This window comes from Crocodylus porosus, unplaced genomic scaffold, assembly GCF_001723895.1.
Source record: "Crocodylus porosus isolate Cpor-Errol unplaced genomic scaffold, CroPor_comp1, whole genome shotgun sequence".
NCBI classification, from domain to species: Eukaryota; Metazoa; Chordata; order Crocodylia; family Crocodylidae; genus Crocodylus; species Crocodylus porosus.
Window position 1 is genome coordinate 34,465,169 of NW_017728913.1, and position 15,102 is coordinate 34,480,270.

Here is a 15,102-nt window from a genome sequence, read left to right on the forward strand (position 1 = left end):
CCTTGCGCCCCAGGGAGGCGGCCACCGCAATGCCGCGGAAGATGGAGAAGTGCCTGCAGATCGCGCCGCACTCCCTGGCCATCGTACTGAGCCCCGGCGAGCCCAGGCCCGCGCGGCAGCCGGCGGCCGAGGCGGGGCCCGGGCGCCGCCGCATCGGCTACGAGGTCTTCGCCGACTTCAAGCAGGAAAACATGCAGCACTTCTGGAACCGGCGCGTGACGGCGGCCGTGGCCGAGACCTTCTTCCTGGGCTGGATCGACGAGCAGGTGCTGCTCGTGCAGGGCAAGGAGGAGCACCTGGGGGTGCTGCGCGAGGGCTGGGCGCGCCGCGCCCTCAAGCCCCCCGCCGGCTTCCGCATCCAGTGCCTGGGTAGGTGCGGGCAGCCCGGGCCGCGCGCGGGACCCGCCCGCAGGGGGGGCAGTCCGAGTCGGGTCGGGCCCCGGGCGAGCCGGGCTCCGGCCCCTCCTGGGCCCCGCCAAGGCGGGCAGCCGGAGCCCCCCGCCGTCGGAAGGGGCGAGCGGGAGCCTGGAGCTGCCTCCTGCCTCCCCACGAAACGCAGCAGCAGCAGCAGCAGCTTTCTCCTCGTGCCAGCATCAAACGCTCTGCGGGCTGAGTAGGATCCCGGAGAGGATCCGAGCTCAGCAAGGAGGCTTTCAGCCCGGGTTCCTGGCCAAAGCACTGCCCCAGATATGTGTATATGCATGGCTATCTGTAGATATAAGTCTAGACGGACAGATAAATCTCTAGCTCTGTTTCGATATAGATATCGATAGATGTATATGTGTATCTAGATCTCTCTACAGATAGATGTATACACATATCCATCTCTGTATCTATACATCTACCTGTCTAGATAGGTGTATGTATATCTGCATCTATAGATAGGCATATTGATAAATAGATATACATATCTACATATATCTAGGTAGGTAGATGTATAGATATAGAGATCAATCTATTGATAGATGTGCATAGATATATAGATAGATGTATATGCATACCTATATCTAGAGATGGCTAGAAGTATATAGATATTTAGATAGCTGTATACCCATGTATCTATTTAGATACAGACACACGTATAGCATAAGCTTTTGTGGCTTTGTTAGGGAACCAGGTTGGAAAGATGACTGGTTAAATTTAGATTACCTCCCGGACAGTGTGTATGCATTGTTCTTTTCCCAGGCCTTGGAATTGATTTGTACTCCATTAAAACTTTGAGACTTATTAAAATGAGAATGAACCAGCAACATCAAGATCCATAAAGAGTTTCTCAGCAGGTACAAACTGAGTGATAGCCAAGTTCAGCACAAAGTTTGCATTTCCCCATAATGTTTCAGCTCACACAAAACATAGTTATTTGATACACATATTATACAATTTGTTTTTATGCTCAATGCATTGCAGAGCATAAAAAGGAATGAGCAGAAAATTTAAGTCATTAAACATTTAGGTTTCTTTTGTTCCCATTCATTTAACTGGTTTGGGAACCCTGTGATTCCTCAACAGCTAAAGCATGTCATATGCACACCTTGTAATACAGTTTAACCTGTAAAATATAATCAATGGATATTGCAAAGTTTTACAATCTAGCTATTATTGCTCAGCACAGGTGTGGCATTTTAGAGATGTGACTAGTGCAAAGTGTGTGTGTGTGTGTGTGTGTATATATATATACACTTTGGTTACTTTATACCAGGAGTGGGCAAAATGTGGCCTGGGGGCTGGATGCGGCCCAGCAGGCCATTTTATCCAGCCTGGGGGGCCCCTAAAAAATTTAGGAAATTACTGTTAATCTGCCCTGGGCTGCCTGTCATGCGGCCCTCGATGGCTTGCCGAAACGCAGTAAGCGGCCCTCTGCCCAAAATAATTGCTCGCCCCTGCTTTATATGGTACACATCTACCCTGTCTTCCCTTGTCTCCATCCAGATTCAGCAGATTCTTTTCACTAGGCTCACTTTCCTGATCACAGATACAATTTCAATGCATTTATCATTCCGCAAGTTGACCACATCTCTGTAAAAAGCCACACTGGTGCTGAGCAATAACAGCTAGATTGTAAAATTTTGCAATACCAATTGATTCTATTTTACAGGTTAAGCTGTATTACAAAGTGTGCATATGACATGCTTTAGCTGTTGAGGAATCACAGGGTTCCCAAACCAGTTAAATGAATGGGTACAAAACAAACCTAAATGTTTAATGGCCTAAACTTTCTGCCTATTCCTTCTCATGCACTGGAATGCGTTGTATATGACAAATTTTATAATGTACATATCAAATAAATGCATTTTTTCTGTGTGCTTAATTAAACATTACAGGGATATGCAAAGTTTACATTGAACTTGGCTATCAGTCAGTTTGTATAGGCTGAACAGTAGACTGCTCTTTTTGAATGCTAAATATCGATATTTCACTTTCCCCATATCATTTTAGTAATTCTTAAAGTTTCAGAGGACTAGAAACAGTTTTTAAATTCTCAAAACATTTACCTGAACAGAAAGTAAATAGATAATATGTGCTATTCTGTAAATACAAGTGATTGTTCTTAAATTATTAGTTAATAAGGGTGTTCAGTTATTTAAGTTCAAACATGGATTGAAAATGCTAGAGATAAATGTAATAGGATCAAATTTCTAATGTAGTCCCTCTCTAAAGAGTAATTTTAAAGTGTTATTTAAAATGTCTATTTTACTTCAAACATCTTGCCCAGGTTAGTTTTCTTCCACCCATCCTTTGTGTCCACTTGTCAGAACCTCACAACAAAATTGATGGGAGCTTCTGAGGAATGATACGTTTTTAGATCCTCCTAAGAATGTTTGTAAAAGTGAATACTGGCACTAGTAGTAAAAACTGACCTCTAGTTGCCCTGCTAGAAAAATAGTTTATAAAAAATCTTGGATAGTTGCTGCTCCACATGTTTGGTGTCTTGAATGTATTTGTGCCAGCACAGGCATTTCTATTGTAGAAAAACAAAAGGATTAAACTAGGAGTGAACTTCTCCTGCAGTACAGCAAAAATGGTATTTGAAATAGTAATTGGTAAGTCTGTCATGTTTTGATGAATGAAGATCTAAGTAATGGTGCTGTCCCTGAAGGGAAAATGTTGCATTCATGCAATATTTCAGTCTGCAGTCTAGGAATTAATATGTCTTTCTAAGTTTGCTTAAAAAGAGAGCACTTTGTTGGATTGCACACACAACAGAAATGTTTGCAGTAGTTAACATGATCATGGACAAGGGGCTACACTTGGACTCTTTAATGCATATTGAGAGAGTGATGAAGGATCAGGAACTAAAATGCGGATGTGTAATTTGCAACCTGTAGGCACAATTTCACTTACAAAGGAAAGATCAAGACTGGGGGTTTGGAGTACAGATGTAAAGATTGTATTGGTGTTCCACGGTTAAGATGGTTGGCTGGGAAACAAATTGCTGTTTTCCTTGTACAGAACTTTATCATTTGAATTTTATAAAAGTGGTTTCCTAAAACAGCTTACAGAATTGAAGTGATGTCATGACTGAAGTTGTGTATCTTTTGAAAAATAAGATATTTTCTTGCTTTTCCCATACAGTTTGGCTGAGAAGAAAAAACCTGCAATTTCCTTTTTTAAAAATTAATCACACAGATAAAATAAAATCTGAGATTTTTATTCGGCTTTTTTGTTTTATGAATATTTCACTGGCCACTTGTACTAATACAGAGAGAGTCTCTCTGCCTGAAAAGTTTGAACGATACTGTGTGAAGAGGTCTTGAGCTGTCTGATTTTTATACTGCTCGGTCTGTATTTTTAAATTAAACTTTTTCAAACATGGCAAATCATCTAAACTATTCTGAGGACTAAACCCAGGGTAATTTCCCTTGGGTTTAAGTTAATTGATAAGCCCTCTTTCTACACAGGGCAGTATTTCTTCTGGCCAAGCCAATGAATGGTGACCTGAGAAGAGTGTCGGAAGTCCTCTTTTTGTTAGGGGGTTTCCTACCCTTTAAACCTTTCAAAAAGGGTGGGGGAAATTTGGGCAAGCAGTGGGTTTATGTCAGACTGGGAACTGAAACAAGAATTGCCTTAAATGCCACTAGTTAATGAAGAGAAACAGGAGATTCAGCAAGGTTGCTAAGTGTTTACATCTCTAACTTTTTAAAAAATATGCCAATTCATTGTTTTCACCTGCCCATTGGAGGTACGTGCAGAGGTTATGCCAGCTGGTACGGTATCTTGTATAGGCTTTGTGGCTCCAGTGGGTTAAAGCACCTGGGTGAGAATCATGGCCTGAATAAGATTAGAGGTTAGTGTGTCTTGTAGAGGGTTGGTTTCTTATTTTATCTTGACATGTCTGGAATCCACACAGCAGGTTTGCCTATTGAGCAGGTGGGGTCTATAAATTCCTTGGTCTTCATTGTGCAGAGGGCTACTGAACATTATCCTATGATTAATACATGAAAAATAAAAAATGAAATTCAAACAGGACATGGAATTCTGTTTAAAACATGGAAATCTGAGGACACTGACAGATGTTACATTTATTGTGCAGTTGGTTTGTTAAATTGCATGATGTAACCTGCCACATATTCAGTTAACTTTACATACCACAAAATAGCAAACCATTGAAGAACACCCTTTGTAGCTGGTTTGCATGCTGCTTTAATTTTAATTTAATTTGTGTGGCATGTGAAACCTTGCCCAGAGTCCTGCATGCAGGCTGCATTGTGGAACTTTTAAAGACATCAGGGTCCAGGGAGCAAATGGACTCTCTCCCCCTTTTCCTGTCGCAATGTTTCCAGCCTTGCCACGTAGCCTGCAGTTAGGGCAAGGCTGAAAACTTGAGCCAACAGGCTAGCCCTGATGGGTATACCCTGGCTAGCCCTGATGTGGGTACATCCTGTAAACCCACATAGTGTAGCCCCATGCCAGTCTACATAACAGGGCCATAAACTTGCCAGTGTGCATGGAGCTTGCTATCTGGATCTAGATCCTAGGTATCCTAGGCACTGGCAAGTTGAAGGGGCATGTCAGAAAGCCTGGCACCGGTGACCAGTCTGTGATGCCACACTTTCTGTGGCCTCCTTTAAACATCTGGGTGGTGAGGACTAGGTGTTCATGCAGTGGAGGTGTGGCAGACTTTATCCTGCATCCCCAAAAGTATGAGTCCTCCAACCAGGGTTGCCAACCCTCCAGGATTTCCCTGGAGTCTCAAGGAATTAGATGTAAATCTCCAGGAGAATGCTGAGTTTCACACTGTAGATAAACGATAGGGCATTCATTAAAATAAATATTAAATGTTGAATCCCATTTATATAGTAGTCCAGTAGGTTTTTTAAATGTAATAGTAATGTGCATTTGCCTTCCGGACATAAAATCCTTGCACCAGAATCTGTAACTGATATATACAAGCATGCGGGTACATTTGTGTTGTATGTTGTGGGCACGTTGCTGTTCTGGAAACCTCCTGGAATAGACTCAGAGTTGGCAATTCTGCCTCCAACACACATCTGGCATGGCTAGACATATGATTTTTGGGGGCGGGGAGGGCAAGGAATCTGGGATAATTTTTTTCAGGTCGTAGTCATGTGACTAAATTAACATTTAATAAGTTTCATAGATTATATAGACATTATTACTGAAAGGGACCTTGCAAGATCATCAGGTCCAGCCCCCTGGAAGTCAGCTGGGGTCAAATGATCCCAGTAAGATAAGCATCCAAGTGTTTCTTAAAAGTGTCCAGAACATGTGCCTGCACCACTTCTGTGGGGCGTCTATTCCAGGTCCTGGGGACTTAGATAATAGAGAAGTTTTTCCTTATGTTCACCTAAAACAGTCTTCCAGGAGTTTGTGACTGTTGGACCTTGTTTTGCCTTGGGATGCCCTGGTGTACAGACATTCTCAAAATTCCTGATGCACATCCCTTATGTACTTATCGGCTGCCATCAAGTCCCCCCTGAGTCTTCACTTCTCTAGGCTGAAGAGTCCCATGGCTCATTACCAGAGGCCTGACTTGTTTAAAAGTTTGTGTTAATAAGTAAGCTTTCAGATATGTGAATAACATAAATTCCTTTATCTTTCTTTATAAAATACCAGGCCCTCAAGATTACATCTGATTATTTTTTAAATATCAAATACTGATGGGTATTTTGTGTTAACAACTATGAAACTGTACCTGGAATACATCAGAATGCTTGCCTATGAAATATCAGACTTTCCTCATCTTATTTCTTTCTAAAAACACTAAGTATACACACATCAGTTATCTACAAAGCTCAGACTATTTGTAGACAGATTCCTACTTCCATGTACTTCCGGCATTTAAAGTTTGAAACTGAAAAATCTACATCGTTAAAAGAAGAGCTGAAAGACTGGACAGGCCTGGAGTCGCAATCATCTGTTTAAATGTGTGTAAATGCATTTTCAACAAAATTAGGTGCTTCATGTGTAAATGATGTGAGATTTATTGAAAAGTGTTCTTATGCTTTATTTCCCATCTCCTACAAATCCATAGCAGTGAATAGCAAGTCTGAAATTAAATGTTTTCTTTTATCTTTTGTATCTTTATGTAGCTTTAAACAATGACAGAATGAAAATGACAAGAAATTGTATGGGTTTTTTTTAAAGAGTTGGGTAGGTAATTGGAAGCTGAATGGAAAATCTGGCTAGAACTTCAGAGCTGAAGCTAAAGCTAGAGGGTTGTTTTGGCAATGGCTACAATCTTTTTCATATCATAAGAGTAGGCAGTGCTCTGCTACTATGATACAATAACAAGATGAAATACTGTCAGTGCAGCTAACCTGTTTGCTTTTAGGATTTTTTCTGCCACGTAAGGTAGACAGGCTAGCCAGTTAATACTGTGGATTTGGATTCCTGTTATATTTTCCTTTTCTAATGCCTAGATGGTTGAGAAAGTGGGGTATAACTTTTCTGCTATGCCCCCTAAGCTTATGGGTCTGGCAGGGGGAAGGTGACAGTGTACATTTCTTGTCATTAAACCTTGGGTGGGGGGAAATGCAATGCATTTCTCCATTCTCTTTGCTTCCTTCCCTGCTGTATTCACTCTCTAGGGGTCAAGGGTGTTTCCTCATTTTTCCCTTTAAAGGACTGGCACACATGTATGTGTTTGTGAGACCAGAAGGGCTTGGACAGATGATTGTGCTTTCCTTCCCTGTGTAATGTAAGCGCTGATGTGGCCCACTGATTATGGATGCACTTTTTGTTTTTAAGAGCACTGGTGAAATTGTAAAATGTTTGTTCATGGTGGTGGTTTGGAGCATTGACCTGGCTGGACAGAGGGTGGTACTGGAGATAGGGGTTGGGTAAAAATGAGTTGTTTAGAAGGATGGCATGAAAAATTTGTGTAGCATAGGTATATACAGCCATATCAGCAGAAAATGCACAAAACGGGAGGGGAAATCTATGAGGAGCAGGTAATTCCTGAAATCACCCAGGTTTAAGAACAAGCAATAATTTTCATGCATCTCAGAAGTATAAAATCCAGTTCACTCAAGTTTCAAGAGCTGCTCAGGGACATAGTATTGTCACCGCTTGCTGGTATGCTTGAACCAGAAAGTAAATAGGTTTAAAGTGCACCTGAGATTTTGTCATCCAATTCTAGTCTGTCTGGTAATGTAGAATCCTGCTCTCCTCCACTGGGTGAGAATATTAAGCAAGACCAGAGCTGTTTTAACAGCTACAGTGTTGGCTTTTCTTAGGAACATGGCTTTTACATATAGTTTTAAAACTTATTTCTGTGTCAGCTTTTTATACTAAATGGTAATTTTGTAATAGCTTGTAATGCTCTCATTTGCCATTAATAATCAGCGTGACTTAGACATTAGGAAATTGGAGGGTGTGTCTGAATTTTAAGTTGGCAGGAGAAGCTTTGAAAAATGCATGAAGACTTGTATGCCATCTTCAGTTTTATATCTAAGCCTGTTTGGGAAATCTTATGTAAACCAGCAGGTCCCAGTGATGAAATTAATAATCTATGGTAGAATTGATTTCAGTCGTTCATGTAATTGTACAACATACCTGTCACTTAGGTCTGTGTATATATACACACTGGGTGCATCTACACAAGATGCTATGTCGCCGTAGTGATGAGCTACAGTGACATAGCTGATTGCTACAGCGATGTAGCATTGGCAGGCATGAATTGTGATGGTGGTTCTGCTCAGTCATTTAGTACTTGCTTTAGCTAAAGTACTTAGGTAAAGCAAGTACTAAATAACTGTGCAGTAACAACTGTGCAGTTGGGCATATGTATAGATGTGCCCAGTGGGTATTTCTGGTGTTGACACCCCTTCCATTTGCCTGCCTGGTCTGTGTGTCAGTATGATTTTTTTTTCTCATATCTAAATAAAACACCTTATTGCTACATCAGCTGTTTATGGACATCTCCACTTCAGCAGACATTCTTTCATGTTTTCATCTCTTCTTGCGTTGACTGCTGTAACTTCCTTCACTGTTGCTTATGTTTGATTTTCATCTTAGACAAAGAATGTGTTTGAAAGATTTCCGTATGCTTTATAGAAAGGCCATGACATTTTTTTAAAGACCAGATTGGTAGAGGGTTAAAAACAAGTTGTCAAAGTTTACTATAACTCTTTGGTAATGCCCAAAAGTAGTGGCCTCAGTTAGAAAGTGATATTAGAACTTGAGTTTTCAAGAAATGTGTATGCAATAATTAGACTAAGTAGCACCAGTTATAATTTAGCAAAGTGGGCCCTACTGGAGTATTGTCCATTGTCCATATTCTACCATGCGTAACAGTGGAGAAATTATTTGTGTTGCAGCTAAGTGCTTCCATTCGCTTCTCTCCCCATCATGTCTCCCCTATCTCCTAAAATTAAATTAACACCCTATTAATTTAGCTTTAGGAATTCTTTCACAGTGATTTTCTAGTCATTAGTGGACAGCTGTAGAGATGTCAACAATTGGGCATTAAGCACTATTCATTTATATCCAGCCATAAAACATGTATAGTCTTTTTTCTAACTGTCTCTTTTTAAACCATGAAAACTTCTTTTCAGTGAGGGAGTGTTGGGTTTCCTAGTAATAAAACCTCTGAGGAGGAATCAGACACACATTTGTATGCACCTTTTGTGTGCCTTACATTGCCATGGAAACAAAGGGTCAATAGTTTTTACCTGGAGTTGAGTAGTGATCCCCAAATAATTTTTCTTTCCATTAAACATTTACAAATAATCCTAAAACAAAAATGTAACAAAGGATTGACAAACTGTAAGAGTATGATGGAAATACTTACAAATTTGTGGGAAATAGTTCCTGACTTCAGGGAATATTTCTACTAAACATCATAGGCGGTTTAGGGTAGCATAGGTGGTTTAATTTATCCTGGAATAGTTGCTTGTGGATTTAGGGGGAGGAAAAGAAAATCATGGATATTTGCCATGTGTGACCTGTTTACTCTTTGAAACAATGACATATACTATTGATCACCTTGCAGTGGAATCCTTTTTGGAGTTGGCTAACACAAGTATTGCTTGTATTTGTATGTTTCCTAACAGTAAACAGCTGTGCATGGGGGGGTTTCAATATTTTTCTAAACTTCATAAAAAGCTTGAATGAAAATTAAATCTATTACTCTGTTTCTTTTTCTTCTCTTCCTTAAAGCAGCTCCTGATCCAGAAGCAAAACTAAATACAATGATGCACTGTATTCATTGTACTATGAGAATAAAGGATGTATAAGGTTAATAGGCAGCTAGTACTGTATCCTCCCTTTCCCACCTCTTCCCCTCCTCCCCCTTACAAAGAATGTTATTGTATACAAGATAGAGAACTGAGTAGGGATAACAGCTTTATCAGTAAGCTCTTTCTATCTAAGCTTTCAGTTAAGCAACTGCCCTGTGTATCCTATGCAAAAAACAATTGTAAGAAAGTTGAGTTTGCAAAGTGGTGCACTCAAAAGTCAGGATATGCCAGAGTGAAAATTGCATAGGAAGCCATAGGTTTTTCCATCCTCTTCATCTGGCTGTTATGATACAGCGAGTAATTAAAATGTGTATCATTTTTCTCGTATTCAACTCGAGTATTCTGATGCACAGTGAAAGAGGCAATTGTAAAATAGTATTTTCAGTGTTTAATGTGGGCCTCATTCAATTCATGCTGCCCAGCCTCCACACTGAGCAAGCCTGTGATCCTCTGTTTCCCTTTCTGAGTTAATATTCACCTACCTCTTTAACTGTAAAAGCTGAATGGCAGGGGACAAGGCAGAAATGCATCAGATAAGCATGTGGATATTTTCTGTGTTGAGGGATATGTTACCTATGGTTGCTGTTGTTTCTTGTAATTCCCCTTACCTGAACAAGCCCTAGTAGTGGAGGCAGCCTGTAGTCTTTTGCCCAATCTATAAGCAGTAGGGATCAGTGTCAGAGGGAGGGAAGCATTAGGACTGTAACTCATTGTTGCTTTTGTTAACTTCTATGGTGCCCTCAAAATAGCAAACACCATAAATTGTGACTTTCATTCTCTCCGGCTACTATGGACTCTGCAGAGTGAGTACACAGATTTTACTTTGAATTTCCACTTTTTAGATTTTTTTCTTTAGTTAGTAACTATTAAAACTTGTTGATTTGCAATTAGAGGTGGCCTATACAATCAATTTGGCAGTTTTGTGAAGCAGGAGGCTTTGCTGTATCTAGGCAAGGTTATGTAAGCATTTTTTAGCTTAGCTTAAATTTATTCAGGTTCTTTTAAAGAAGATTGTCAGGTAAAATTGTAAGTACATTTTCTAATTAAACAAGTTTTTTGGTACTTGTTATCCAAATGCAGCTTGACACATACAATTGGAATTTAGCATTTTAAAGTTTTACTTAATGAGTAGAAAGAACTACCTTAAATATACTGGTTACCCAAATGAAAAGAGAAATTTTTGTTTTTATTTGCTTTTCTAAACCAGGGGATTATCGATAATTAATCTGTAAGTAATTGAATTTTTTTCTAGCCATCATGTCTTTCAAGGTTTTTAAGTTAAGAAACCTATTTTTTACTGATTTGAAGAGGAAATGTTTCCCTGCTGTTTCACCTCCTAAGCCAGTTTCTTGGCTTGGAATGGTCTAGTTACTTAACTGAATTAGTTGAATAAACTATTAAGCACCTGCAGAGAAGGCTACTGCTGTCAAAAGCTAGTTCATCTTCAGCGAACTTGTTCCAGGTTTATAGCCACTGATGCCTTTCTTTAAACTGTAATCGTAAAATCTGTACTGCTTAATATTATTTTATTAATGTATGGATGATGATAAGGTTAGTCCTGTATATAGGTTGTCATTGTTTTAAGTAAGTTAATTTTTTAAACAAGTGTATTTAAATAGTTAAAAAAAAAAACACAAAACATTAACTTTGTCCACACTGTGTTTCCCTACCACATGCTATAAATCCTGTTTTAGTTTACAGATTGAATTGTTTTATTATCCTTACTATTTTTAAGTTCGTTAAATTCAGTTATACAAAGCAAAAAATACCCTTTTATTTGGTCTGTTAACTTCCCATCTGTTTCTTTTTCTGATGTGTAATTTTGTGAAGCCCAAATTAGTGGTACAGAATTTCTGCTGGTGACTCAGTCATAGGTAAAGCAAGGAGAGGTAGTTAGCTATGTTAGCCTAAAGTCAGGCAGAAGGCTGGGGAGATTTACACCTTCATAGACTAAATAAGATAGGTAGCAGGGAAGGGGCAGTGCTAGAGAGAGAAGCAAACAAATATTAAACCTGTATAAACTAAGGGGTCACAAAAGCTAATCAAAGCAATGCAAGATGAATCTTTAGTCTATGTTTAAACTATACGTAACACAGTTCAGTTTGTGAATGATTTCTTGCTCTGCAGTTTGCCATTTAGACTTTTAGAAAAATGTTCTGCCTGTAAACAGCCATCCTGAAGTCAGCGCTGGAGTGTCTGGGAAGGTGCCTGAAAGCTTGCAAAGAACTTCTTGCCAGCTACTCAGTTGTTCTAATAAAAGATATCACATCTACCCAAAGAACATTGCCTGCCTATGTTCTTAGACACGGGTACAACCAAAAACCCACCAGGAAGGTTGAAGTGGTTTGCCACAGGCTTTTGCGTCCTTCTGCAGCTGATGTTAGATCAGTGTTCATTCATTCTTACACATAGAGATCGCCCTGTCTGTCCGATGTAGACAGAAGATGGGCATTGTAAACAGGTGATGGTATATATGACGCTGGTATAGTTGTAGGTGAATGAACCTTGCATGTTGTGCTCCTTGTTATTAGGTCCAGTGATGATGTGGTCTTTACTGATGTGGGGACATAGCAGACATTTGGGTTTATTTGCAAGGCCTGGTGCCTCTGTGTGAATGGGAGAAGTAAAGTAAGTCATCGCAAAGTTTGATCACCATTATTTAACCCCATTCAGAGGAAGTGCAGTGCGTCACCTCAGGTAGTTGTGTAGATCCTAAACTTCCCTTATCTTAAATACTGGCCCAAAGAATTACAGTCTGTCCCAGATGCTTTAGAATTTCTGGCATTAGCCACATCTTTTTCTGTACCCAGGGCAGCAGTTTACAAATAGCTACACAGAAGATGCAACTGAGAAATTGTAATAGTTTTCCAAGTAAAGAAGCTCAGTCCTATATTCCTTATGTATGTAAAGCTTCCATTGACTTTGGTAAGAGCTTTAAGTGCATAAAGACTGAGCCTCTATTTAATAGACACATAAAAGCCAAATCTAACGAAAAGGAGAATAAATAGGTGGTGGCTGGTATATGGAAAATTGACTGTCAACACATGTATTTGCATTCAGGGTCAACTTAAACAATAGCTAACTACTACTACTGTAGCTTTTGCATTTGCAAGCAAAACGTTAAGCTCTTTCCAATCTTAATTTCTTTTCTTAAATGATCACAGGTATTAATTGTTAAAAGCATTACTGCAGAGTCTGGTTTATCATGCAAAACTGCTCCCTGGATAGCCCAGGCTTGAAAAATATTTGAAGCGTGTTGTATTCTCTCTCTGTTTTTAAAACTTTCCCTTCACCCCATATACAAACATAATGTCCTCTACAGAGTGCGCTTTAACCATCTGTCCGTGACATGGAATTGCATGTGAAATATGGGAGCAGTGACACGCAACCTCTTGTATAATGGCATTAAATATATTTTTGTGCATGTACCTGGAGACAGTTAGTTGACATAGTTTATAAATATAAAAGTAAAGGAAAATAAATGCTATCCTGCTGACCCCTCTAAAGACTACTATGTTTGGCCAAGCCTTTGCTATGGGCATATTTCTGTAACAATAACTAAAAAGAAGGTTATGGGGGGACCTAGAGTAATACAGATTTGGAACCAAATGCCATGTTCAGGCAGGGTAAATATTATGGAAAACTTCTGAACAGTCCTGCCCCTTCCCACTTAAGAAAAAACCAGAACAGAATATCAGAATTATTCTTCCTTCCTGACTTCTGCTGAATCCATTTGAATCTAGATTATGAGCATGCTGTATGTAAGAGTGAATTGGTCACTAATGGCACCTATACACATGCCAGAGGCCTGCTCCGACATGTACTAAGTATCATGTGTCAGAGCAGACTCAATTAATTAGCACACTTCAGCAGCCTCGGTGTTGTGTATTCAGCATCCCCACGCTTCAAAATGGGGTGCTTTAACTAAAGCTTATCAAACGGGAGCCAAACTAATTAAAGCATACCACCCCTATCCCAAAGCACACGTAAAGATGCCCTAAGGCTAAGTACAGATGTTCTGAGAGGTTAGATTGTATTAGAAATGGACACCTGATCTAACTTAGTTTGACCTTGGTGCGGACCTTGTAGTTAGATTGACCTAGGGAATTAAGTATGAACTGTATAGAAGTTCAGGAAGTTTAGACAGTCTAAAAATGGCTGACCCTATCTAAGATAACCCTCAAAGGGTTAACTTAGATTGGGTCCAGTGAGACCAATCTAGCTGTACAGTTTCTAGTGCAGCCCCAGACCTGGGAAAGCCGAGTGGCTGCCTCAGCCCTGGGGCTGCTGTTTTCCTCGCATTGGGGTATTTCTAGCCCCCTAGCTCATCATTCTTTCCCTAAATGAACAATCCCTGTCCCCACACCTCCCAAGAACCAGCCAGCCATCCCTCCCCTCACCCACCCAGAGCCACCAAATCCCTCGTTCTGCAAGCTGCACTGGATGCTGGTTTTACCAGCATTTACCAGTGCTGGGAGCTGATTGAAGTAGGTTGGGGCGTGGGGAGGGGCTGGCAAGATCAGGGGGGTAGGTTTGCTTAGGGGGTAGTTTGTCTAGGGCTTGGGGGAGATTGGGGGGCTAAAATAGCCCATGGTCTTGGAGGAAGAGCCCCTCTCATCACACCAAACCCTCCCAGAACCCCCTTCCCATGGACCCCACTAGCTCCCCCCATCTCTCCAAGCTGCACATGGTCTCTGCTTGCCCCTTGATCCTGCCAAACCACTCCACTAGCCTCCCCCATCCCAACTTACCTTAGATCAGATGTTAATTCAATCTGACCTCCCTAAATGTCTGTATGTATCCTAAGTTTTTGTAAAGTGAACTCAAGAGTTGTCTTTGGCTCTACTGTAAGATGAGTAAACAGTATGAAAAGCTTTCACTGTAGTGTAGTTTGTTATGAAGGTACCCCTTTAAACTATGCAATGCATTTTTTGTTCTCAAAGAATTAGCTATGGAGAAATTGGTGTCACTTGCCCCTTGCTCAAAATACAGCAAAATTCCAAAGGTTGGTAAGTCAAACATTGTATCACTGATTAACAAAAGAGAGAATATTTGCTGTAGAGTAGTTGACTCTCACACTGTATCCAATTTATCTTTGGCTTTTCATTGACACAGAACTTAGGTAATCAAATTTGACATCAGGACATTGAAAAATAGCCATGCTCTTACCTTGTTTCAGTCTTTAATCCTTGTTGCTGTACTTTCATTATGTTTAGACTTTTTTCTTTAATGCATTTTTTGCTAGCTCTCGATAATTTAGCAGCTGCATAGGTTGCACACTCTGAGAAGTAAGGGAGCATAAGGACCCTGAGCAGGCTACCATACCATTGATCACAACCGAAAAGAGAAGGGCAGATCATCTTCCTCCCCTCATGGCTTTTCCTCCTCTCCCCCTCAAGCA

General features: G+C 40.3%; 1 protein-coding gene across 1 annotated transcript in view; it reads left to right on the top strand.

Annotated features, from left to right (window-relative positions):
* Positions 1–26: 26 nt before the first annotated feature.
* STOX2 (storkhead box 2) overlaps positions 27–15,102 on the top strand; it is a 240,140-nt gene continuing 225,064 nt past the window's right edge. Inside the window, exon 1 of the mRNA XM_019534667.1 lies at positions 27–369. Coding sequence (XP_019390212.1) covers positions 30–369 — 340 coding nt within the window. The 5' untranslated portion in view covers positions 27–29. The remainder of the gene's footprint in view (positions 370–15,102) is intronic.